The sequence below is a fragment of the Dendrobates tinctorius genome, unplaced genomic scaffold (assembly GCF_039654945.1).
Source record: "Dendrobates tinctorius isolate UK_male_01 unplaced genomic scaffold, ASM3965494v1 ptg000434l, whole genome shotgun sequence".
NCBI classification, from domain to species: domain Eukaryota; kingdom Metazoa; phylum Chordata; class Amphibia; order Anura; family Dendrobatidae; genus Dendrobates; species Dendrobates tinctorius.
Genome location: NW_027362097.1, coordinates 243,591 through 269,955, shown reverse-complemented (window position 1 = coordinate 269,955; position 26,365 = coordinate 243,591). Strand labels below are relative to the sequence as shown.

Here is a 26,365-nt window from a genome sequence, read left to right as displayed (position 1 = left end):
TCACTGCACTCTGGTTACTTCAGTTTAGTTGCCCCCGGTGGCCGCTAGTGTTATTGCACGTGATTATGAAGCAGGTGTGATTCCCTGGCTCCTACCTATAAAGGAGTTGCAGGTGGTCACACTCACTGGTGGTGATATTGCTCATTTCCAACCAAGTCTGGGGAAGGAAGGAACTACAGAGAGGAGTTCCTAGCAGCTCAGGGGAGCTCTGGTGTAATAGCTTCAGGCAGAAGCTGAATTCAAGTGTCGAGCTTCAGGGGTGAATCTGAACTTTGGTGTTGTACTCTGTTGCTGGTAGCAATAGCAACAGAGCAAAGCTAAGTGGTGTTTTTCCCTGTTTGTGACTTTCCTTGTGTGTGTATTAGTGCAGTGGCAGGATTAGTTTCTGCACCGTCCAGTTCACTAGAAAGGGATAGGTGCATGGCGAGCTAGGGATTTGAGGTATCCAGCTCATCGCCAGGTGCGGAACCTGCCTAGGGATCATCAGGAGTGTAGGGACACTGACTCAGGGGAGTGCAGGAGGTCTCCACGTCCCCGTTCCCTATTGCAAGGCCCTCCATTGTAACGGTTTCCCCGGTGTTTCCCTTAACTCTGTTTAAATTCGAGCTGCTGGAGGCAGTGTATCCAGGTTCACGGGTGTTATAGAAATTCGCCCTGCTGGAGGTGGTGTATCCAGTCACATGTGACATTACATTTGCCAAGTACAAGCTAATTCAGTCACATGATTATAGAGGTAATAGGTAGAGACAATAATCCTACAATGAACTTCTACAATAGAACATGAAATATATGATAATGTACAGTAGGTATCAATAATGTAGGGTCTAGAACTATTTTTTTTATTACTGATTACCAAATAAATGATTAGCCCTAATTAACATTATAGTTTGTGTGTATGATGATAATAGCAAAATTTGCTACTATGTGTAATTAAAAGTGGACATGTATTTATTCTGTCTATTTTTAGGATTATAAACTCAGAGTCCTTGGGTGAGAGAAAATGATCAAAACTGACTCAAAGGAAAAAGTGAAGTAGTCGCCCTTAGCAAGCAATGAATTTGCTATTTTGTATTTTCCAAAAGGATTAAGGAAAATAATGCTGCAATCTTATACAGTCATGGCCAAAAGTATTGACACCCCTGCAATTCAGTCAGATAATATTCAGTTTCTTCCTGAAAATGATTGCAAACACAAATTCTTTGGTATTATTATCTTCATTTAATTTGTCTCAAATGAAAAAACACAAAATAGAATGAAGCAAAAAGCAAAACATTGATCATTTCACACAAAACTCCAAAAATGGGCCGGACAAAAGTATTGGCACCCTCAGCCTAATACTTGATTGCACAACCTTTAGCCAAAATAACTGCGACCAACCGCTTCCGGTAACCATCAATGAGTTTCTTACAATGCTCTGCTGGAATTTTAGACCATTCTTCTTTGGCAAACTACTCCAGGTCCCTGATATTTGAAGGGTGCCTTCTCCAAACTGCCATTTTTAGATCTCTCCACAGGTGTTCTATGGGATTCAGGTCTGGACTCATTGCTGGCCACCTTAGAAGTCTCCAGTGCTTCCTCACAAACCATTTTCTAGTGCTTTTTGAAGTGTGTTTTGGGTTATTGTCCTGCTGGAAGACCCATGACCTCTGAGGTAGACCCAGCTTTCTCACACTGGGCTCTAAATTATGCTGCAAAATTTGTTGGTAGTCTTCTGACTTCATAATGCCATGCACACGGTCAAGCAGTCCAGTGCCAGAGGCAGCAAAGCAACCCTAAAACATCAGGGAACCTCCGCCATGTTTGACTGTAGGGACCGTGTACTTTTCTTTGAATGCCTCTTTTTTCTCCTGTAAACTCTATGTTGATGCTTTTGCCCTAAAAGCTCTACTTTTGTCTCATCTGACCAGAGAACATTCTTCCAAAATGTTTTAGGCTTTTTCAGGTAAGTTTTGGCAAACTCCAGCCTGGCTTTTTTATGTCTCGGGGTAAGAAGTGGAGTCTTCCTGGGTCTCCTACCATACAGTCCCTTTTCATTCAGATGCCGACGGATAGTACGGGTTGACACCGTTGTACCCTCGGACTGCAGGGCAGCTTGAACTTGTTTGGATGTTAGTGGAGGTTCTTTATCCAACATCCGCACAATCTTGCGTTGAAATCTCTTGTCAAGTTTTCTTTTCCGGCCACATCTAGGGAGGTTAGCCACAGTGCCATGGGCTTTAAACTTCTTGATGACACTGCGCACGGTAGACACAGGAACATTCAGGTCTTTGGAGATGGACTTGTAGCCTTGAGATTGCTCATGCTTCCTCACAATTTGGTTTCTCAAGTCCTCATACAGTTCTTTGGTCTTCTTTCTTTTCTCCATGCTCAATGTGGTACACACAAGGACACAGGAAAGAGGTTGAGTCAACTTTAATCCATGTTAACTGGCTGCAAGTGTGATTTAGTTATTGCCAACACCTGTTGGGTGCCACAGGTAAGTTACAGGTGCTGTTAATTACACAAATTAGAGAAGCATCACATGATTTTTCGAACAGTGCCAATACTTTTGTCCACCCTCTTTTTTAAGTTTGGTGTGGAATTATATCCAATTTGGCTTTAGGACAATTCTTTTTGTGTTTTTTCATTTAAGACAAATTAAATGAAGATAATAATACCAAAGAATTTGTGTTTGCAATCATTTTCAGGAAGAAACTGAGTATTATCTGACAGAATTGCAGGGGTGTCAATACTTTTGGCCATGACTGTAGATAGTTAATTTTGAAACTTTGCAAATCAATTTATTAAGGAATTAGTATTCATTCCTGTAAAAAGTATAGGGTGGCTCAGTGGTTAGCACTGTTCCTTTGAAATGCTGGGGTCCTGGCTTCAATCCCACCAAGGAGTTGGTATGTTCTCCCCGTGTTTGCATGGGCCTCCTTTGGGATCACTGTCTTCCTTCCACACTCCAAAGACATACTGATAGTGAACCCGGATTGTGAGTTCCATTGGGGACAGAGATCATAATGTATGTAAATCGCTGTAGAATATGATCAATGCATAATAATTATAATAAAAGAAAAAAAACAAAAATAATAATAATAATAATAATAATAATAATAATAAAAAGTTGCATGTAAGCGGATTCTAAACCCCAGCATTTTCCCCATATATTTTCCTACTGCTTTCATATTGGAGTACAGATGATAGCAGTGAAAGGGTCAAAACTTGTCTCCTCTTCTAAGTATTCTGATTATCAGATAAATTTCCTGCAGCAGCTTCTCCCAAAATTTATCAAGACATAGGTGCTGACTTGGCCCTTATTACACAGGAAAACTGGACACTAGAACTGGCCAATATCGATGTGTTTGGAAAACAGTCTAATGTATATGTATATGTCCAACTGATGGTCAGGAGAAATGTTGATTGCGAGTGTCTGATTGTGCATTGCCAATCGCATTGTTCTCCCAGAGATAAGCTGCTGGTCGATGTGTCAGTCAGCAGCTTTCTCATAGAGACCTCTGCTGAGTGAGCTTTCCTGTGTATGGGTGAGATGGCTGTTGGCCGAGCAATAGCCATCTATTGTGTATGGCTAGTCTTACACTGTCATCATCTGTACTCCAAATAAGTACATTCTGATATTAATGCAGCTAAAGGCAGAGACTTGAAAAAAAGCACAAGTTTGGAAGCCACTTACTTACAACTTTTTTCGAGAATGAAGACAAATTGCAGTTGCCTAATGTATTTGCAAAGTCATATACCATTCCATGCTAAACAAAATTATTTTAAGCAAACCCTGTGAGTTTAGTTACTCTTTAACGCATGCATGAACATATATTATAAAGTGATTATTTACAACTTTAGATCTCTAAAGAATCTCAGTGTCAGTATTCAGACACTCGCCTCTTTTCAAAGCCCGAGGACTTCCTGCTTCACTCTGGTTTCGACAGTCTGACTCAGAAGTCCGAGAACTTGATCGAGAGCTCAACTCCTCCTCGGATCCTGATGAGTCTTCCAAAGGACTAGTGCTTATCTGAGTGGCCTTCTAAATATTTAAGAAGAAAAAAATGAAATTAAAATTAAATAAAATAATTATCAATATAGCGCTTGCGATTAAAACAGTTTTCTCAGATAGCTTTTCTTTAGTATAAGCCATCAATGTGTGATCAGTAAAAAAGGGTCCAACACATGGGATCCCCACAATCACTAGAACAAAGGGGCCATGACAATATGGAAAACTTAGCGGTATAAAGCAGAGCCACAGAATTAGGCGCAGTCACACATAATGATGAGCTGCAGGGCCTGGATGAATGGGCGCTGGTGAGAAGAGCATTGACTTTGTTCAGCTGATCGTGCAGGTCCAGTGGGTCATATTTACAGCAACCATATATTAACGTACTATACAAGGTGCCAGCCCATCTATATTTCCTTCTGCCCTCCTCCTTTGTAGAAAAAAAGACATAAAAACTCTCTAATTTATCTACCATATTATATAATCATCAAATTATAGATTTAAAATAAAAGTATTACTCTCATTCATACCCCTTTCAATGTGGTGTAGACAGGTGAGCTCAGGTTCTTATATATGAGAGATGTGTAGACACCAGATGTGGGACTTGACGCTGTAGAGACATCTATAGATGACAAATAAAATCACAAAATGTATGAGCAATCATTCATAATGAACCTAAAACATATTTACTATATTGTTTCTTATCCCTGCCGCAACACATCAGACTCTCACCATCAACGGAAACCTTCAAGAAGAACCTGAAGACCCACCTGTTCCGACAAGCCTACAGCCTGCAATGATCCTTGGTCTACTGAACCATCGCCCGACCTGCTCTACCCTCTCCTACTGTACCCTCACCCATCCCTGTAGACTGTGAGCCCTCGCGGGCAGGGTCCCCTCTCCTTATGTACTTGTGTGTCCCTTGTCTTACACTTGTTTATTATACTTGTATATATTACACTTGTCTATAATTCCCCTTTTGACATGTAAAGCGCCATGGAATAAATGGCGCTATACAAATGCATAATAATAATAATAATTACACTTTTTTACTATAATTATTTCATTCTTTTAAAGGAGTGGTCAACATTTTAAGAAAAAAAAGGGATAATAGTAGAAAATGATTAAAATTACAAACTAAGCATTTTTTTACACTTTGCCACCCATGCCACTCCGGTCTCTCCTCAGCTCTCTGAGGTCCTTTTTTGACAATGCTGCAGAGGTGACACTTCAACACATGACCGCTGCGGTCAATCATTGGCTTCTGCTGCATCGTATTGTCTATCTCTGTCACTGCAGAGGTCAGTGATTGTCTGCAGTGGTCACGGGTTCTAGACGGGATATCCCTGCTGCAGCATCGTTCACCGACCACCCTGGGAGCATCAGAGCAGCGACGCTATAGGGGCAGGCGCATCCAAACGCAAGTAGTGCTTAGGTGGGTCCATACATCTGACATCCAGGGCTCGAGTCCGGATCAGTTGCAGATTTCCTGACCCAAGAGACTGTTGGGTTTAGGTCAGGAGACCCCTGGTTGAACTGTGAATGGTGGATGTGTGAAATCAGCATTTCCTTGAATTCTTATTTTTATAGATTTCTAAACATTGGCCCATTAAAAAATGGACATCCCCTTTAATATTTCATAATGAATACTAAGAGCAAGACTAAATCAACAACCATTAAAAGAGGCAGGAAGAACGGATGGCAAAAACAAATGAGAAAAGGCCTCCAGCCCAAAAAAGAACATACATTTTGGCTTCATATTATGTCCCTAAAGCTTTACAAAAGAAGCAGATTTATTAAGACTGGTCTAAAAGAAATGTTGTCTTTGTTGCCAGTGGCAACCAATCACAAGGCAACTTTCATTTAACCAGAGCAATTTCAGAAATGAAAGTCGAACTCTGATTGGTTGCTATTGGAAACAAAGAGAGTGTTTACTGAGGCCTAGTCAGAATCCGTATTATCCGCCTGTGAACCACACTTTACATGGAAATGGATCATGGCACGATTTTGTTTTCTATTAAAAAAAGCATGTTACACTTTGCTTATTAATGTCAGGCACATTTACACAACTCACTCACAATATTTAGGACAATGATGGCAATGTTACCATTTCAGCCACATATTTTTCTTTAACAAAAACGAAAAGGAGGAGTAGCACGTTACCTCCATAAACTATGTCAACATTGGAATTATGAGGCCACACATAGGCCTGAGCTCGTTATCATCGTAGCGCAAAGTCTGAGGTGATGTGAGGAGCAACCCCATTGTGTTCGGAGCACCAGGGCCGTCAATTAATTTACTTTTTTGTGCCATTATTGCGCATTTTCTAATAAGACGCAATTGAAAAATCAGACAAAAAAAATCTAAAACCCCAAACACTGCCCACATTATCAAACCTAAAAAATAAAAAAACACAGGTGAACACATAAAATAGGCTTTATAAAAGGGGCACACTTAAAAAAAGGATAAGATGTAAAAGAAAAATCGGTGACAAACTCCAAAAACAAAAACAGAAATTCAACAATGAATAACCATAGAAATGCATTCACTGCATTGATCATTCTGATGCTTAGACCCATCTGTAAGGTTTAGTGGGTAATGGCCCCTGACCCTTCAGTTCAAGTGAACATAATGAAGTGCACTTGCAGGCACTGTAAGTGGACATAAATTCCCCAAATCTGTGGAAATGCCTTTTACAATGGGAGTAGCCATCTTTTATTTTAATGCCCGCCGCACGCCATGGAAGGGTGTGAAGGTCCACACACTCTTAGTTATGCATTTTATTTGCTAATTTTGCAGATGCATTTCTAAAAATTTGGTATAGGCATGCCGTAAATTGTGGCGCTTACTCTTGATGCTAGGATCCACCGAAACTTCTGACATTCTCATCCCAGATTTAGCAATGGCGTATATCCGATTTTCCTGTGAATAAATGTCACAAATGATGATAAACACCCCGAACTGGTATGCACATGCATTGATTTATTAGTAAAAATGTGACAACATAATACAGGTTAGGGGCAATCTTTTCAAGGTTATGTTCACACTTCATGGATTCTCTCCAGATTTAAAGGGGGAAGTCCGGTGAAATCAAGTTATGAGGCTGGTTTCACATTTGCGTTTTTTAGCACTGGAAAAAAACGCTAACCTGCGCATGCGTTTTTTCCCCTATATTTAACATGGGTGCGCATACCTGCGCGCTTGTAAGCGCATGTATGCGATTTTCATGCGCTGCGTTTTTTTGGGGTGTGCGATTGGATTTTCCAGACGCATCATGTTGCATTTTTTGGCCCTGCAAAAAAGCGCATGCGCACATATGCGCACGTTTTGCGCTAAAAATGGCCATTATAGCCTATGGATGCGCATATGTGCGCACTGGCATGCTCATGTAAGCGTTTTTTTGCATATGCGTTTTTTTTTTTTAACCATGGAATTTAGGGGTTTGAGTTAGAGTTAGGGTTAGTTAAGGGGGTTTAGGGTTAGGGTTAGGGTCAGGGTTAGGGTTAGGGTTGGGTTTTGGGTCAGGGTTAGGGTTTAGTATGGTTTGGTTAAGGGTTAGGGTCAGGGTTAGGGTCAGGATTAGGGTTAAGTATGGTTTTGTTAAGGGTTAGGGTCAGGGTTAGGGTTAGGGTTAGGGTTAGGGTCAGGGTTAGGGTTAGGGTTAGGGTCAGGGTTAGGGTTAGGGTCAGGGTTAGGGTTAAGTATGGTTTTGTTAAGGATTAGGGTCAGGGTTAGGGTCAGGATTAGGGTTAAGTATGGTTTGGTTAAGGGTTAGGGTCAGGGTTAGGGTTAGGGTTAGGGTTAGGGTCAGGGTTAGGGTTAGGGTCAGGGTTAGGGTTAGGGTCAGGGTTAGGGTTAAGTATGGTTTTGTTAAGGATTAGGGTCAGGGTTAGGGTCAGGATTAGGGTTAAGTATGGTTTGGTTAAGGGTTAGGGTCAGGGTTAGGGTTAGGGTTAGGGTCAGGGTTAGGGTCAGGATTAGGGTTAGGGTTAGGGTCAGGGTTAAGTATGGTTTTGTTAAGGGTTAGGGTCAGGGTTAGGGTTAGGGTCAGGGTTAGGGTTAGGGTCAGGGTTAGGGTCAGGGTTAGGGTTAGGGTTAGGGTTAGGGTTAGTTAGGGTTTAGGGTTTGGGTTAGGGTTAAGTATGATTTGGTTAAGGGTTAGGGTCAGGGTTAGGGTTAGGGTTAGGGTCAGGGTTAGGGTTAGGGTCAGGGTTAGGGTTAGTAAAGTCAGGGTTTGGGTAGTGTGAGGGGCCACCTAAAAATGTTGGAAAAAAACGCAAACGCGGTAAAAACGCGCTAAAAACGCATACAAACGCATAAAAACGCTGCGTTTTTTCATGCATGCTCATAAAAATGCTTGAAAAAAACGCAGCAGTTGTATGCTTATGTATGCGTTTTTTCAATGCGTTTTTTTGCGGGAAAAACGCGCTGCAAAAAAAAGCAAGTGTGAAACTAGCCTTACCTATTCATATGATAGGTGATAACTTACTGATTGGTGGAGAAGGAGATTCAACCACGGGAACCTGCACTGATCAGCAGAACGGAGAATTTTCATTCTCAACAGGGCACTTTTATCCACATTTCAAAGCGACGCATAGTCACTTCTCTAGTCATTCCCTATGCGACAGCCAGAAACAGCCAAATGCAACGCTCAGCAGCCTCATAGAGAGTGAATGGACAACCATATGCACTGCCGCGCCATTCTAAAGAGGATAAAAGTGCCCGATTTTGCCAATTCGTGTGATCCCACCAGTCGGACTTCATTCATACCCATATTGCCTCAATGAAATTTTCCAGCACATAAGAAAAGCTGATTAGAAATTAAATTCAAATGACAGTACATCGGAAGAAATAAAAATATATTGACCATCACCATTATTCCCTGCCTAGTGTCAACCTCCACCATTGGATTGAGATTTCATGCCAATGGAGGAGGGTGGTGCTAGGTAGGTTACACGCAGGGGGGTCAATGCATTCTCCATGCCATGTCCCGCCCTATATTTGCATATACTATCTAACCAGGTTTTCGGCACATTGCTTTAGGACCATACATGTATGCAAGAACTTATATGTCGATGACCTGCATGACCATGTATTCAGTTTAGTTACACTAAATGTCCCGACTAGTGCTAGGCGAACCTGTGGATGTTCAAGTCTGGTGGGGTTTGCCATATTTTAAAAAACTTTAGTTTGGGGGCCCAAATATCCGGTGTTTCCCATCTGTGTGACAGCGTGAGAAACACCGGCTCTGAACGGCGGTAAGTTCATTACCGCCAGTCAGAACGCTGTGGTTCCCACGCTGTCAAGGACAGCTTGTGAACCAGTAGCTGTGAACAGCAGTAAAAAGGTAACTGCCTGTCACAGTTGTCCAGGCGTGGCTGATGAGAGTACTATTCATATCGTCATATGCCCGTTCTCGCTGATAGCAGCAAGAGCAGACGCAATAATGAGAGTATTCATCAGCCAACGTCTTTGCAATAAATAAATAAAATAAAAAAAAGGTGGTGGGGTCCCCTCTATTTCTGCTAACCAGCACAGGCACAACTTACAGCTGTGGACTGTCTTGGCTTATCTGGCTTGTTATAAAAAAATAGAGGTGCCCAAACGCCGTTTTTTTCATTAACTATTTAAATAATTTAAAAAACGGTGTGGGGTTTCCTCAATTTTTGACAACCAGCCAAGCTAAAGCAGCTGGGTGCTGGTATTCTCAGACTGGGAAGTGGCCATGGATATTGGCCCCCCCAGCCTAACAATAGCAGCCCGCAGCTGCCCCAGAAAAAGCGCATCTATTAGATGCGCTAATTCTGGTGCTTTGCCCGACTCTTTCCACTTTCCTTGTTGTGGTGGCAAGTGGGCTATTATTTGTGGGGTTGATGTCAGCTTTGTAATGTCAGCTGACATCAAGCCCACATGTTGGTAATGCAGAGGCGCCAATAAGACAACCCCATTACTAACCCCATAGTCAAATGTCTTAAAAAACAGACACAGAGAAAAGTCCATATTTGAAATAAAAACACATACTCCTTTATTTAAAATAAACACTCCCCACTCTCTTATAACCATTTTTTAATGTAAAATGAAAAATAATAAAACACTATATTCCTCATCTGTCCGACAATAATCCACATGTCCCACAATGTGCTTTAACTCTGCTACATTTGGATTGCATAGCTGAGTGGTGACATAATGCGACTGCTCAGGCGTGAATCCAGGAGACACTGAGCTGAGCCTGAGAGTGCAGCTTCAGTGACATGCAGTGATGTCATTGAGGTTACCGCCTGTCACAGACACAGCGATTCTCAGGCTCAGCTCAGTGTCTCCTGTATTCACGGTGGAGTGGTCTCATCATGCCACCACTCAGTCATGTAATTAGATGAAGCAGCTTTGGGCTCTTCGTGGGACAAATGGATTATCAGTGGACAGGTGAGGAATATGCTGTTTTATTATTTTTAATTTTATAGTAATAAATGGGTAAAAGAGGGTGGGTAGTGTTTATATCAAATAAAGGATTTTTACCCGTGTGTTTATTTCAATTAAAATACTTTTTTATGTGTGTGTCTTTATTTAATTTTCACTGTGGGATTATTAATGGGTGTGTCTTATAGACGCCTCCCCATTACTAAGCTGTGGGCTTGATGTCAGCTGACATTATAAAGCTGACATCAACCCCATAAATATTACCACACTTGCCACTGCAACAGGACAAGTGGGAAGAGCTGGAAAAGAAGGTGAGACCCCACACCATTTTTTAATTTTATTTATTTTTGAATATTCTCATCATCATACGCCTGCTCTTGCTGCTATCAGTGAGACCGGGCATACGATGATGAGAGTAGTACTCTCATCAGTCAACGCCTTTGACCATCGGTAACCTTTTCACTGCCAGTCACAGCTGCTGGCTCACAAGCTGTTATCTGTATGACAGTGTGGGAACTGCAAAGCTCTGACCAGTGTAACGAATTTGCCGCCGATCAGAGCCAATGTTTATCGCACTTTTCACATAGATGGGAAACACCGGTTGTTCTAGCTGCTGGAGCCGAACAGTAACAGAGACTTCAAGGAGAAGTCCATGTTCAGGGTCTGTGCATGGACACTAGGTGTTCGGTATGGACCTCAAACTTTACCATTTGATTTTACCCCTCCCTAGCCCTGACTACATTTTAGGACAAAAATAAATCAGCATAAATCAGTTGACTGGCTCCCTTTAATAAATACAGTCAGTTATATTTCTGGATTCAAATGAGGTTTATTGTACTAACAGAAAATGTGCAATCTGCATTTAAACAAAATTTGACCGGTGCAAAAGTATGGGCACCCGTATCATTTTCTTGATTTGAACACTCCTAACTACTTTTTACTGACTTCCTGAAGCACTAAATTGGTTTTGTAACCTCATTGAGCTTTGAACTTCATAGCCAGGTGTATCAAATCATGAGAAAAGGTATTTAAGGTGGCCATTTGCAAGTAGTTCTCCTATTTGCGGCGGCACGGTGGCTCAGTGGTTAGCTGCGGCGCTGGGGTCCTGGGTTCGAATCCCACCAAGGACAACATCTGCAAGGAGTTTGTATGTTCTCCCCGTGTTTGCGTGGGTTTCCTCCGGGTACTCCGGTTTCCTCACACATTCTAAAGACATACTGATAGGGAATTTAGATTGTGAGCCCCATCGGGGACAGTGATGATAATATGTGCAAATTGTAAAGCGCTGCGGAATATGTTAGCGCTATATAAAAATAAAGATTATTATTTATTATTATTTGATTCTCCTATGAAGAGTGGCATCATGGGCTCCTCAAAACAACTCTCAAATGATCTGAAAACAAAGATTATTCAACATAGCTTTTCAGGGGAAGGATACAAAAAGTTGTCTCAGAGATTTAGCCTGTTAGTTTCCACTGTGAGGAACATAGTAAGGAAATGGAAGAACACCGGTACAGTTCTTGTTAAGCCCAGAAGTGGCAGGCCAAGAAAAATATCAGAAAGGCAGAGAAGAAGAATGGTGAGAACAGTCAAGGACAATCCACAGACCACCTCCAAAGTGCGGCCAATGCCGGCACCGGGAATCTTGTTAAAGTTGAGGGTTGCATGGATTCAACTCAGTATCAGCAGATTCTTGACAATAATGTGCAAGAATCAGTGACGAAGTTGAAGTTACGCAGGGGATGGATATTTCAGCAAGACAATGATCCAAAACACCGCTCCAAATCTACTCAGGCATTCATGCAGAGGAACAATTACAATGTTCTGGAATGGCCATCCCAGTCCCCAGACCTGAATATCATTGAACATCTGTGGGATGATTTGAAGCGGGCTGTCCATGCTCGGCGACCATCAAACTTAACTGAACTGGAATTGTTTTGTAAACAGGAATGGTCACAAATACCTTCATCCAGGATCCAGGAACTCATTAATAGCTACAGGAAGCGACTAGAGGCTGTTATTTTTGCAAAAGGAGGATCTACGAAATATTAATGTCACTTTTATGTTGAGGTGCCCATACTTTTGCACCGGTCAAATTTTGTATAAATGCAGCTTGCACATTTTCTGTTAGTACAATAAACCTCATTTGAATCCAGAAATATAACGGAGTCCATCAGTTATTAGATATATGAAAATGAAATAGCTGTTGCAAAAACCAAAATTGTTATAAAGAAAAAAGGTTAACATTAATAGGGGTGCCCAAACTTTAACATATGACTGTATAACCAACTGAAAAAAAGAAATTGAAATAATTACCCAAGAAGGAAATCGATGTAAAGGAGGAGTTGGAGGTTTTGAATAGGCAATCTTCTCGGGAGAACACAGAGTATTCTGATCTGTGGTATGATTCTGTGATACATCATATGAAAATAATCCTTTACCATATCCTGTATCCATTTTCTGCAAAATGTTAGCAGCTTGTTCATCAACCAGATCAATGTCGGTCTCTTGCGGTCTATACGGCTTCACCATACTTATAGCATTTCTGTCTTTACCGAACATCCTGTCTGAACTCATCTGTGGTTGGCTTAGGTGCTTTTTGGCCATAGCGGCATTTACATTTAAAATATTAGGAGTTCGTTGCTTGGGCGATGGTAGATTAGTTGCTAGGTCTTTAGGACTAGTACATGGAGGACTAGATGATGTACAGTTAGACACTTTAGATGAGTTGGTTGAGTTATATGTGTGGTTTGTGGTGGTAGCATCGTTGGAGCAAAACGAGTTGGTGGCATCATGGAGCTGAGATTTAAAACTAAGGTCATCGCAAGAACTGTTCTGCTTTGACCGTTGACTTGAGAATGTGAAATATTTTTTGCCTCCAAAATTATTACTTTTTTGTAGTCCTTTGTGCAATGTATAAAGTTGAACTTGGTCACTGATTGGTGACCCCAGATTATCATCTTCACAGGCAGAGTTGCTTTCTTCAGAAGCTGTTAGATATGTGTCACTCCCTCGTCTCTTGCTTTGGTTTCCTTCTTCTGATATTTGGACAGACAATCTGGAAACACACCTCGTATCATGAGGGTTTTTTATATCTTCTTCTGAGCTCCAGTCGCTTACAGTAATGCTGGGGATATTTGATCCTGCCCTCCCCTTGCCTGATCTTTCCAAGGAACCAATATTTTGTACAATTGATGGTTGTGCTGCCATAGGTTCTTGCCACTGGGGATTCATCTGTGACTTTTCTTTTATATTGTTAACTATTGGTAGAGGACAAATATAAAAAATATATTCTTAACAGAAGCTATGAAAATATCAACAGACTATGTTCAAAGAAGACATTCCACAATCATTTGTGTAAAATATGTACAGGATCCCATCCTGTGAAGGAGATTTCATCACTACACATAGATGTTTGGGATTTCCTATTGAACTCAGCACTGTAGGGCTGTATAGTCCTCCACATTACAGTTATTCTACAGGTCCTCATAGCAAAATTCCCAAGTGTGGCTTTAGGAAAGAGCTCCAAATCATTTGTCATGAAAGGTATTGTCCCTAAGACAAAAGTTCATTTTAATCAATAGTTCTTGGAATAGTACATTCCACAATTGGATGTGTCTAAATAAAATGTTCCTGTGCTGAGATAATCTTATAAATGTACCCCTGTTGTGTACTGTGTAATGCCTGTATCTGACCATGCTGGAACGTGGTCTGATCATACCACAGCTCCTGGGCAGGGGAGGAAGAAAAAGAGTACACAGACATTACAGCGTGGGATTGCAGCAGATTCTTTCTTTGAAGTAAAATATTGTTTAAAAGCAGGCAGTGAAATGTTAAAACCCCTTTAAAGAGGACCTTTCATCACATTTTTCGATGTTGAACTGGAAAAAGGATGTAATATTGTGGAGTGGAATAAAATGTTGTTTGTTCTTTTTCTTTTTCAAATTTTGCCTCTCTGTTGCAGAGATATTATCAAAGGTTTTTGCATCTAATGAGTTAACTTTTTTAAGTCCAAGTGGGTGTTATCAGATAGTCTTCACGTGGGGCATGTATTTCTTCTCCCTGTATGATGCTGACAAATCATAAACAGGCGGCAACAGTCAAAGGAAAGAAGAGCATGACCTCACAATAGCTTAGGGGGGCATATTGCTCAGTGTGAAATCTATGACAGCCAGCACTAATCTCCTGTTTTAGCCACCTTCATGAGTCTGTGTGTGGAGGGGGGAGATTGGGCAGTGCAGCTGAGCTTAGCTGTCATGTCCGCCATGTTTGTCATGTCTGCCATGTCTGTTTTGTCTCAAGAACTCCTGGAGCGATGTGCATGTGCATATCTTGTCTGCTGTCCTGTATGTTCACTAGAGCAGTGTGCACACTCACCTCATGTCTGAGCTGCAGGATGCCTGCGTTTCTGCTCTGCCTTCTGTGATCTTCTCGTCATGTCTAGGATGCCTGATCATGTGTTCCTGCCTGGATCCTGCACTGTCTGGTTCTGCAATCATCTCGTCATGTCTGAAACGCTGATCATGTGACGTTTCCTAAAGATCCTGCACTGTCTGGTTCGGCAATCATCTCGTCATGTCTGAAACGCTGATCATGTGACCTTTCCTAGTATCCTGCACTGTCTGGTTCGGCAATCACCTCATCATGTCTAGAACTCTGATCATGTGACCTGTCTAGGTTTCAGCACTGGATCTGCAGTCGTCTCGTCATGTCTGGAACTCTGATCATGTGACAGTGCTCTGTTATCCTGTGGATCTGAACCCGGAAGTGCTCCCTTGGTCCTGACCTGGAAGAGGAGGTGCTATGCCCTATATCAGGCCGCCCCTTCCTATGCTCTGGGCCTGAGTATTGTGTGTGGTGTCCCTGCATGGCTGCTTGGTCTGTGGGGCGCTCCCTCTATTCTGTGCCCTTGCACTCTGCTCTGTCGTGCCTCTCTGCACACGCTCCGTGCTCGTACTCCATCTCTTGTCCCGTGCCTTGTCTTATGTTTGTCTCTTGTGCCATGTTCGTCTTTGTCCTGCTTGGACTTGTAGTCCTTCTGTTTCTCTGCTTTGCCTGTTTTCGCTATGCCTTGTTCCGTACCTTGCCTTGCTCTGCCTTGTTCCTCCCTATGGTCTTTGCTTGCTCTGCTTCGCTTTCTCCTATGGTGCTCTGTTGTGCTCCCTGGCACACGCACCCTTCCTCCTCTCTTTTCCATGTCTAGTCCCAAGGTTCTCCCTTGGCCCGGCTCTGGGCTTCGCCTACGCTCCGCTGCTAGACTCTTTCCTATTATGCTCTCTTGCACGTTTCTAGGCTAGTCCCAAGGTTCTCCCTTGGCCCGGCTCTGGGCTTCGGCCTACGCTCCGCTGCGAGCTCTGTTCTTGCTCTGATCTGCTTCCGTTCCTGGTTCTGTACTCTGCTTAAGCCCTGCCTTGTTTCTCGTCTTGTCGTCCCCTGCTCTGTTTCTTCGTATGCTCTTTGCATGCGCCTGGCCTTCCTAGCCTCCTGTTTGTGCCTCAGCCGTGGGCGCCCTAGCCGTGCCCGCCTGCTTGTGCCTCAGCCGTGCTCGTCGGTCAGTGACAGCTGTGTCGCCTGCCATGCCTCAGCCGGGTTCGCTGGAGTCTTGCCCGTCTGTCTGTGCCGCAGCCCGATCAGCTAGCCAGTGCCCCAGCCGTGCCCTCTGTGCTCCCTTGCACTTCACGCTGTTTCCGCACTGTGCTCTGCGTGCTCTCTAAAGCACGCGCAGGCCCTCGCCTGCCCATGGCATACCTCCCCGTGCTTCCATAATAGTACGCGCAGGTTTGGCCATGTACCCTGTCGTGCCCTCTTGCACGCACAGGTCCTAACCTGGTCCTTGAACCCTGTTCCTGGCGTGCCTCTCTGCACGCGCAGGACTCTGCCTCGCCTGACCCTGGCGTGCCCTTTGCACGCTCAGGACTCTGTCTCGTACCTTGTGCCTTGGCGTGTCTCTACACACGCACTCTGTCTCATGCCTTGGCGTGTCTCTACACACGCACTCTGTCTCATACCTTGTGCCTTGGCGTGTGTCTACACTCGCGCTCTGTCTCATGCCTTGGCGTGTCTCCACACACGCACCGTCTCGTCTGTGAACCCTGGCGTGTCCCCTACACACGCACCTTGCCTTGCACCTAGCTTTGAACCCTGGCGTGTCCCCTACACATGCACCTAGCCTTGGACCTCGGCGTGTTCCCTATCACGCACCATGCCCGGATATCTGTCGTGCCTCCTTGCCTGGAACCTGGTTTGCCTGCCGGATGCCCGGAACCTGCCGATCGCTGCCAGAGATCATGAGCTGGATGATTGCAGCCTGACGTCCAGAGCTGATGTCCGCAGCCTGATGCCTTCATGATGTCGATCGTAGCCAGCAGTCCGGAGTCCGATGCCATCGTGCCGATACCTGTACCTAGGCGTGCCACCTGGCACGTACATTCTATGGACCTTGGCGTGCCCACGCGCGCACCTTGCACGTTTGCTTGTTTACACTGTATGTTATCCTAATGAAGTTACCTTGCACCTACGTCTTGTCTTGCTTCCTGCTCGTCCTTGTCGTCAGACACTCGTCTAGTGTCCCCTGAGCCGTCCGTCTGGTCCCAGAAGTCGTGGTGGCTCACCCCCTTGGTCTTGCCCCTGACACTCCCTGTACAGGGGGTGGATTCTCACAAGGTAAGCTCGCCCTCGGCGGGTGGGTGCCATGACCCAGAGGGTCCACTCAAAAAATGGGCTCAGCAGGAGCTGAGTCCGTCACATTAGCTGTCTCACATTACAAACCCTTCTATCAGCTCTGCTAGCACCATCAGCTGTACTGTACGTACTGTACTGCCTCTCCCCCTACACTGTCTATCCGGAGCTGTTTCAGTATCACACTTCTATCTGCTGTCCTCAAGCAACTTATACTCCATCTGCAGTGATATTAGGCTGTCATTACATCTCACACAGGAGTAACCTGCCTGTTCTGGATTACTCCTAAGTGAGATTTAATGACAACATGCTCTGATCTCACTGCAGAGCGATTACAAGTTGAGCACAACAGACCTTATTGTGATTATGGACACAGGACAGACAGTGTTTTTATAGGGGCAGTGCAGCAGAGCTATCAATGCTAGGAGAAGAGGAGAGCTGATAGAAGGGTTTGTAACGTGACACAGCTAAACTCAGCTGCACTGCTCCTCGCCCACACTGACACATGAATGATGTTCAACCAGGAGATCAGGGCTGTATCATTACATCTCATACACTGAGAAATCTGCTCTAAGCTGTAGTGGGGGCATGTTCTTGTTTCCTTTGTGTGTTGCTGTTTGCTTATGGTTGGTCACCATTATACAGAGAGAAGAAGTACACGCCCCCAGTGAAAACTGTCTGAAAACATCTTTTTGGACTTAAGAAAAGTTAATTCATTAGGTGCCAAATACTTTGATTGCTTATATCACCACAATGAATAGATGAAATTAAAATGAAATCAAAATGTTTTATTCCACTCTGCAGCCACTATTACATTGTGTGCACTTCACCATAAAAAATGGTGGAAGGTCCTGTTTAAGCATAAAAAAAAATCTTCCAATGCCAAGGCAAGTCATATTTTAAAGATTGTCCACCACCTGAGAATCCTGATAATATGGCCTGTTGGGAGCACTTGAGGTACAGAGTTCAAAAACACTATTTCAGGTGCATCATTGGGGTATGATAAAAAGCACGTTTGCAGTCCTTGATACATATTTTACTACACTCCAAATCAGAACTAAATTGTGGGTAATCCAGGTTTGACAAACTCACTGCTTTCTCTTTCCAAAATCACAGGAATAATTAGCATTTTAGATATTCTTGTGGATTTTTGGCCACGCTAAAATTTTCTGATGGGATGAGATAAGGATTTCATGAAGATTTTGGTGTGTCAAGTGCACTAGAATCTGTGTGAAGTTTGATATGTGTGAACATCCCCTAAAGCCAATCATGAGGGTTATTTTGTAAAACACACAGAGGTGTGGGAGTCTTACCATCACTATGGTCAATGGCATCACTGGATGACTTGCTGTTTTCATTTCCTTTGGAGTCCACTTGTGGACTTTTCGCTCGATTTTGGAAACACCCAAAGGTAAGGCTGCTCAAACGTTGACCTTCAGCTTGTTTTGGTGTGGAGCATACTGGCGACTTCTTACTTTTTGTATCTAAGAAATACAACACAAGTTGTGCATCATGCAATGAAAATAATAATGAGTATGATTCAGGGTCTCCATTATCGTTCCTCAACCGGCCAGAAATCACAGATAAAAAATTTTATGAACAGATTAGAAAACAATTCTATAAAATACTGTTGGTGCTCCAGTCATATGGTGCACAGTCGAAATACAAAATACATAGCTATCTCTCCACAGCCTTGAGCTTGTCAGGACGGCCACATTTTTTCAGATACTATCCCCTTACATTCAGGACGGTCCCCAATAGTAATTTTAGTAAGTATCATAATAGTTTACAATATTCTCTGGCCGCGAACTATATGATCATTAGAATGGTTGCTACTGTTAGGCATCATGCTTTTCGATGTATTACAGCTTCCCATTGTACTGTGTCCTAATACACCACCAATAGACTTCAATGGGACTTTACGGTACCTGTGTATGCCTCTAATTTAACATGGCAGCATATATATCCTTTGTCTGTTAGATTAGAGAGGCCTGCCCAACTGGACGATGCATGCACCACATATGCCAGCATACGAAGAGTCTATGACTCTATTATGTGCATGGGGCTTTATTGTTGGAGTATTTGCTTATAGTCGAAATTATCTCATTAAATATCTACAGTTGTGGACAAAAGTTTTGAGACTGACACAAATTTGGGTTTTTAAAAAGTTTGTTGCTCTAGTATCTTTAGATCTTTTAGTGGGATGATTCTGTGGTTACTGGAGTACAATTATCATAATTTCATACGTTTTTAAACTTTTATAGACAAATACATCAAGTTTATGGAAAAGGCTCAAAATTTACAGTGTTCACCCTTATTTTTCAAGGCATCTACCTTTCCCTCTAACATCTGGATATCAGCTTCTGGGCCAAATCCTGACTGTTAACAGCCCATTCTTGTGTAATCAGTGCTTGAAGCTTTTCAGAATTTTGTGTTTGTGTTTGGATTTTTTTGTCAACCCACTCTTTGAGACTTGACCACAGTTTTTCAATTGGATTGATATCTGATACGTTTCCTGGCCAGGGGACCAAAATTTCAAAATGTTGTTCACTGAGCGCTTAGTTATCACTTTTGCCTTGTGACATGGTCTCCTTCATGTTGGAAAAAGCATAATTCATCACCGAATTCATAGCAGTGTTTTTAGACAAAATGGGGAGTGAGCCCCTCCATGGATGAGACACCCCCACACATAAATGGTCTCAGGATGCTTTACTGTTGGCTGACACCAAAGTCATGGTAGTGAGCAGCTTTTCTTTGCCAGACAATCATTCTTTTAAATATTCCAAACAGTTTGAATGGGCTTCATCAGGGAAAATAACTTTACCTAAGTCTTCTTCTGTCCAATCCGTGTACTTCCTGCAAGTTATTTTATCTGATGAAGTGGGCAGACAAACAAAACGCAATTATGATAAACTCCAAGTACTGATTAAATAAGAAAAGGTGGTTATCAGTCAGGATTTGGCCCAGAAGATGATATTTACCGGGACGAATTACAGAATTTCTTGAAAAGTAAAGGTCCTGTCACACATAGCGACGCTACAAAGATCCCGACAACGATACAACATGACAGGGATCGTTGTCGCATCACTATATGGTCGCTATTGGGATGTCAAACAGTCCAATCTACCCAACGACGGCACAACGATCAGGCGTGCCATAGCGACCTTTGTAGCGATGTCAGTGGTCGTTGGGACCCTGTCACATAGCATGTTCCCTTGACGATTTACACCTCGATGAGGGATGTACTGTGTGACGCTGTATTTACACAGGCGGGGATTGCGTTCCCTTTTTCACGCCCTCTCAGCTCTGATTGGTGGTCGCTAAAAAAATAAAACAAAAAAAAAAAATTATATATATGTGGAAATGCTGTTGAGACCCCAAAATATACCTACCATAAACTGGCTATAGAAGCAACGCTGATGGTAAAGCAGATGAGACAATGTGGAGTCGCAGCCGTTGGACGCAAACAGGATCTGAACTAGGACACACCCGGGTCAGGAACAAAGAACTGAAGCGCTACTATATTAGCTTCTTTTAAAAGAAAGCTCGCCAATCAGGACGCTGTAGTGACCACCAATAGGAGCAGAGGGAGGCGTGGAAACGGGAACGCAAATCCACGCCTTTGTCTTGCTTGTGAGTCGCTAACGAGGTCGTTGGGCTAGGTGTCAAACGTGACGATACAAGCGACGCTGCGGGACATGAGCGACCAAAAAAATGTCCAGACATTTCGGGCACGATCAGCGATACCCTGCAGGGGGGCTGGTCGCTGGTCACTGTCAAACACAGCGCTCTCGCTGGTGAGATCGCTATAACGTCACAATACTAGTGACTCAGCAGCGATCTCGCTAACGATCTCGCTTAGTGTGACAGGGCCTTAAGGGTCCCATTACATTTAGCGATGCACCAGCGATCCCAACAACGATACGACCTGGTCAGGATCGCTGGTGCATCGCTAAATGGTCGCTAGTGAGCTGCCAAACAGGCAGATCTCACCAGCGACGCAGCAGCGATAAGCGATCCGTCAGCGGTCGCTCTTACCTGTCACACCGCAGTGATGATGACGACTTCCGCCTGCCTCCATGTGCCGCTAATTGGCGCCAGCGGGACGCCAACGAGGAAAAATGTCCCAGGACATTCGAGCGCGATCAGCGATATCCAGCGGGGGGGGGGCGGTCGCAGGTACGTGTCACATGTAGTGAGATCGCTAGCGGTATCGCTGTTGCGTCACAAAATCGGTGACGCTTTAGCGATATCGCTAGCGATCTCGCTATGTGTAAAAGGCCCTTAAGGGTAAAACACTGTAAATATTAAATCTTTGCATAATCGTGATGTATTTGGCAATAAACGTTTAAAAACGTATGAAATGCTGTTAATTGTACTTCAGGAACCATAGAAAACTCCGACTAAAACACCTAAAAAGACTGAAGCAGCAATCTTTGTGAAAACCAAAATTTTTGTCAATCTCAAAACCTTTGGCCACCACTCTACAAGGGCCAATGTGAATGAACAAGTTCTCCGTGCAATGCTGTGGAGTCATTCAGAGCTATATGCCCTGAAAACAGAACAGTAGATGATAGAAAAAGTGCAAATATTGTCATTACCTTGTGATCTGGAACGTAGGGAAATGATCTCCTCACTGTAACTTTTGTTCATAAACCTGAGATTTTGATTCTCAATTTCCAGCTGAATAACGTACATAGATTATATAGAAAAGTCAATAAGTTGCATAAACTACATATGATACAGATTACATAAGTATTATGAAACCGAGCAGATACATAGATTGTTGTTGGTGCAGTTGGTAAAATTCAGCCAGTAGCCACTCAAACAGGATAGTCATTCTGCTGACTGATCCAGCTTTCAGTAGAATATCTCACCACTCGATCAAACCTTACACCCATCAACCAAACAAAAGAAAGAGGTGCACATATTTTTGCAAACCACCCAGAAAATAACTAGCGTGATATGTAGCATAACTTTCAAAACGTTGTTGCAAGTAAGGTACATACTTCAAGAGTTCATAAAATTAAGTCTACCACTGTCTAAAAGCGAAAGGTCATGCAAGATATATTAGATGATTAATATAAAAAATTAAATAAAAAAAAGTTGTCCGGGACTTTGGTATAGTTAATTTGGGAATTAGTGTGGGATGAGCTGCAGTAGACAGAGCCACTCATTGTATTGAGCCAATGTGCTTTTGTTGATCAGCGCAGGTCTTAGAGGTTGGGACCTTACTCTAGATTTGTATAGGCAATCAATGGCAATATTGAAATTAAATTTATTTGAATCCATTCCTCCCTCTACCTGAGAAATGTCTCCCATGTCATTGGCTGCAACACAATGCATGATTAATCCATTCCCATGCTTAATGGTTGGCGAAATGTTCTTTTCCTGAAATTCTGTGCTTTTTTCTCCACATATACTCGTACCTTTGATCATTATGGCCAAATAGTTCTATTTTAACATCATTGGTCCACAGGACTTGTTTCCAAAATGCATTAGGCTTGTTTAGATGTTCTTTTGCATACGTCTGATGCTGAACTTTATGGTGAGGACGAAGGAGAGATTTTCTTCCGATGACATGAAGGCCATATTCGTGGAGGTGCCTCTGAACAGTAGAACAATGTACTACAACTCCAGAGTCTGCTAAATCTTTCTGTAGACCTTTTGTAGTCAAACAGGGGTTCTGATTTGCCTCTCTAGCAATCCTACAAGCAGCTGTCACTGAAATTTTGCTTTGTCTTGCAGACCTTATCTTGACCTCCACTGCTCCTGTTAACTGCCATTTCTTAATTACATTTCGAAATGAGGAAAGGGCATCTTGAAAACACTTTGCTATCTTCTTATAGCCATCTCCTGCTTTGTGGGCCTTCACTATTTTCATTTTCACACTGCGAGGCAGCTGCTTAGAATCTTACCTGGAGTTTCCTAACAATGATAGAGATCAAGCCATAATCCCAACAGGCTAATTAAGGTCTAAAACCTTGGTCAAAGTTATCTGAGCACACAAATCTCCAAGTGTGCCCAAACTTTTGCCCTGGCTCATTTTCTATTTTGTTATTTTTAAAATGTAAATGATGAAAATATATAATTTTTTTTTACTGAAAATACAAAGGAAATATTTCAGCTTTAGTTTTAAGTCCTTTAGAGATCACTTCATCTTCAGCTTGCATAACTGTTCACAATAACACTAATTTTGACCAGGGATGCCCAAACTTTTACATGCCATTGTATTTAATGATCCTCATTTGTGATGCAACATCCAGACCCGAAATATAGTTCTGCTGAACCAAACTTGTGGAGTCAAATGACTTTATGGAGAATGCCTGATGTTCTCTGTGTCCCAGTCCTAATTCATTGTAAAATTCCAAAATATTCTAACCACTCTTTATAATAACCAACAGGCATATTATGATTTGTTACAGCTATTATTCTAAAAATCGACCTAGGATCTTCAGTAAATGCCGTAGCTGTGTTGTAAATTTCTAGCACTAAATCATTTAGAAATATTTTACTTACTTTATATGTTTTACCATCATGTAACGTTAAAAGGAAAAGAGTCATCCTGTTTCCTACCTCTCGCAGCTTTCCCGTCACCCAGTCTTTAATCTTCGCAGCTTTGTCTTCTATGATTTTTGCTTCTTGTATCCGTATTTGTTTCTATGGCAGTACACATGAATGACTATCACATTAATAAAACCTGCATTGCTAGGGTAAATTTTAATACACAACATAATGTAGGATAAAATATCAATATACGATAAAGTAAAGCAAAGTCTGCGCAAATATTTTTTTGGAGTTTTTTTCCGACTCTAATGATGATGATTGGTGTTGTGACTAGGAATCTATGGCCAGAGCCATGCCAACGCTTTGGAAACCATTCCCTCTCCACACTGATTTCCGGGAGGTTCTTGAGGCTTTAGTTTGGTTTAAGGGATTTGTCAGTTTTTCTGGAGGTCCGTCAGGTCTCCTCTTATTTCCTTTCAGATCTTCCAGGAGAATAGACTGTTGCAAATATGTTGTGCAAAAGAAGAGCTTTTGTTTCCTTATGTCCAATTAATGTGTGGAGAGTTTTCTATTTTAGCTCCGCTGTTTCTGCTGAAGACCTGACCATCTCCTGGTCACCAGGACTGCCCACAGGCACTCCTCACCTTCTACTACAAAGTCTGCCACCCATTTTCTCAAAATGCACCCTCTTGGCCAAACCCATTTGAATGGAGATAGGAAGATATCATTTCTAGGTTAGGCCTGCATCAAGTCAGATTTCGGAACTGCATGTCTCTGTTCTGTTTTCTGTTAAAGCACCTGAAGAACTGAAAAAAACTGACATGTACCATGATGGACCCCAACAGCACCATATGGACCCTAAATATGTGAACTATTGCACAAAGACATGAAGAATGTCCTAATTATTGACCTCCATTAACTCGACTTGTCGGTTTTGTATTGTACTTGTATTCTACTGATTGTGGTTCACCAATAAACAATGTAACGCGTTTTCACCTGTTCTTCTAGCTCTTGCTCCAAGCACTGGATAATTTCATCCTTCTCCTGTACTAATACTTCCAGTTCTTGACTCTTTTTGTACCACCTCATCTCCGATTCGCTGGTGTGCACATCGGCAGCTTTTAGCTTTTCCTCCATAATCTGAACCTATATGAAAGACATGCATTTTTAAATCCTTGAATGAAGATGGTGCTTGCTGAAGTAGCTCTCCTCTGCAAGGAAGACAACTGTCTCTATCACCACACAAGTCAATATTTCAACCCATAAAAGAGCCTTGATACCTGACTCAAATTGGCTCATATCCTTACAGAAGGAGAGTAGATCGTGTATACCTAAAGAACTATGCAGCTAAAAACTGGATGCTTTCTGGATAATATTGTACAAACCTTAGATTTTCTTTCTAGACAATAATAAAGGGAACCTCTCATGCTGTCAAAATGACCAGCAGCATGTATCAGAGCCTAGGAGCACGATTTCCACCTGGTATATTTCTCTATGGAATGCTCCTGCATTTCCAGAAAAAATGGACCTTGAAGATTCGCCTGGCTCCTCCCAGCCGCTCTAGGAGATTGACAGGTGTCTGTGTCTCCCTTTGTAGACTTGTGAGAGACCTGTCAGTCACTGAATCGATGCTGGGAAGAGCCAGCTGGAAGCAGAGCCGGACTAGTTTCATCTCAGGCTATAGTCTTTAAAGTACTGTACATTTTCTCTAAAATTTTGGAGTGTTTCAGAGAAAAATATACCTGGTGGCACTCGTGCAACCAGGATCTGATTCATTCTGGCCGCGGTTTGAGTAGCATGAATCAGAGGACAAGTTACCATAAATAGTAACCATAATGTAACTGTCACGTGGACTCGTCCTGTGTGACGCGACCCGCAGGCCGGTAACTGTAAACAACAAGACGCGGCACGTGATACAGTCCTGTGTGACACGACCCGCAGGCCGGTAACTAAAACAACAAGACAAGCGGAATGGAAAACAGTTACAATGGTGGGCCCTGCGATAGGGAAAGGGGACGTGGAGACCTCCTGCACTCCCCTGAGTCAGTGTCCCTAACGCTCCTAACGTTCCCTAGGCCGGCTCCGCACCAGGCGCCGCTCAGGATACCTGTCTCCCTAGCACACCCTACACCTATCCCTGCTAGGGAGCTGGGTGGCGCAGGCACTGGCCCCACCACTGTACTAATACACACTAAGGAAAAGTACAAACAGGGAAACACCACTTAGCTTTACTCTGTTGCACCTGCTCCCGGCAACAGAGTCCATCACCAGAATGCAGCTCTCCTCCTGAAACGCTGCCACCAAGCTCTGTCAGAGCTACAAGGAAATCCCCTATGACTCCTTCCACACCAGGGCTAAGACAGTGCCGCAAGGAGCGTTCTCCAGCTCCTTCCTCCTCCAAGGATGGTTGAAATGAATACTATCACCAACCCTGATTGCAACACATGTGGCTCTTTTATAGCAGAGCCAGCAATCGCACCTGCATTATAAACATGTGCACTTAACTAAAGAAACAGAGTGCAATGACACTCACCACCACCGGGGGCAAACTTAGAACAAACGAAACCACAGTGCAATAATCCAAATAGCCACTGGGGGCAAAAACCACACTTAAGCACAGCTTAAGGAAAAAAAAAGGTTACCTGTGCTTTTATCTGTCCTGATCCAGCATGGATCATGACAGTTACTTATAGTAGCTTGTGAGTCCTTACTTGGCTGAGGAACCTAAGAATTAATTCACAGATCTAATTCTCAGTGTATTGAGAAGAGAAG

At 42.9% G+C, this 26,365-nt stretch overlaps 1 protein-coding gene across 5 annotated transcripts in view; it reads right to left on the bottom strand.

Annotated features, from left to right (window-relative positions):
• Positions 1-26,365, bottom strand: part of PLEKHH2 (pleckstrin homology, MyTH4 and FERM domain containing H2) — a 204,762-nt gene that overhangs the window by 73,058 nt on the left and 105,339 nt on the right. For 4 of the 5 annotated variants that reach the window (XM_073564212.1, XM_073564211.1, XM_073564210.1 and 1 more), the window contains exons 4-11: positions 24,590-24,739; positions 23,663-23,746; positions 21,688-21,769; positions 18,400-18,570; positions 12,725-13,668; positions 6,841-6,913; positions 4,522-4,613; positions 3,883-4,024 (exon numbers count right to left, since the gene is read on the bottom strand). In XM_073564212.1, the coding sequence (XP_073420313.1) occupies positions 3,883-4,024; positions 4,522-4,613; positions 6,841-6,913; positions 12,725-13,668; positions 18,400-18,570; positions 21,688-21,769; positions 23,663-23,746; positions 24,590-24,739 (1,738 nt within the window). Of the gene's footprint in view, positions 1-3,882; positions 4,025-4,521; positions 4,614-6,840; positions 6,914-12,724; positions 13,669-14,785; positions 14,999-18,399; positions 18,571-21,687; positions 21,770-23,662; positions 23,747-24,589; positions 24,740-26,365 lie in introns of those variants that run through there. The other variant, XM_073564214.1, reaches the window with a different exon arrangement.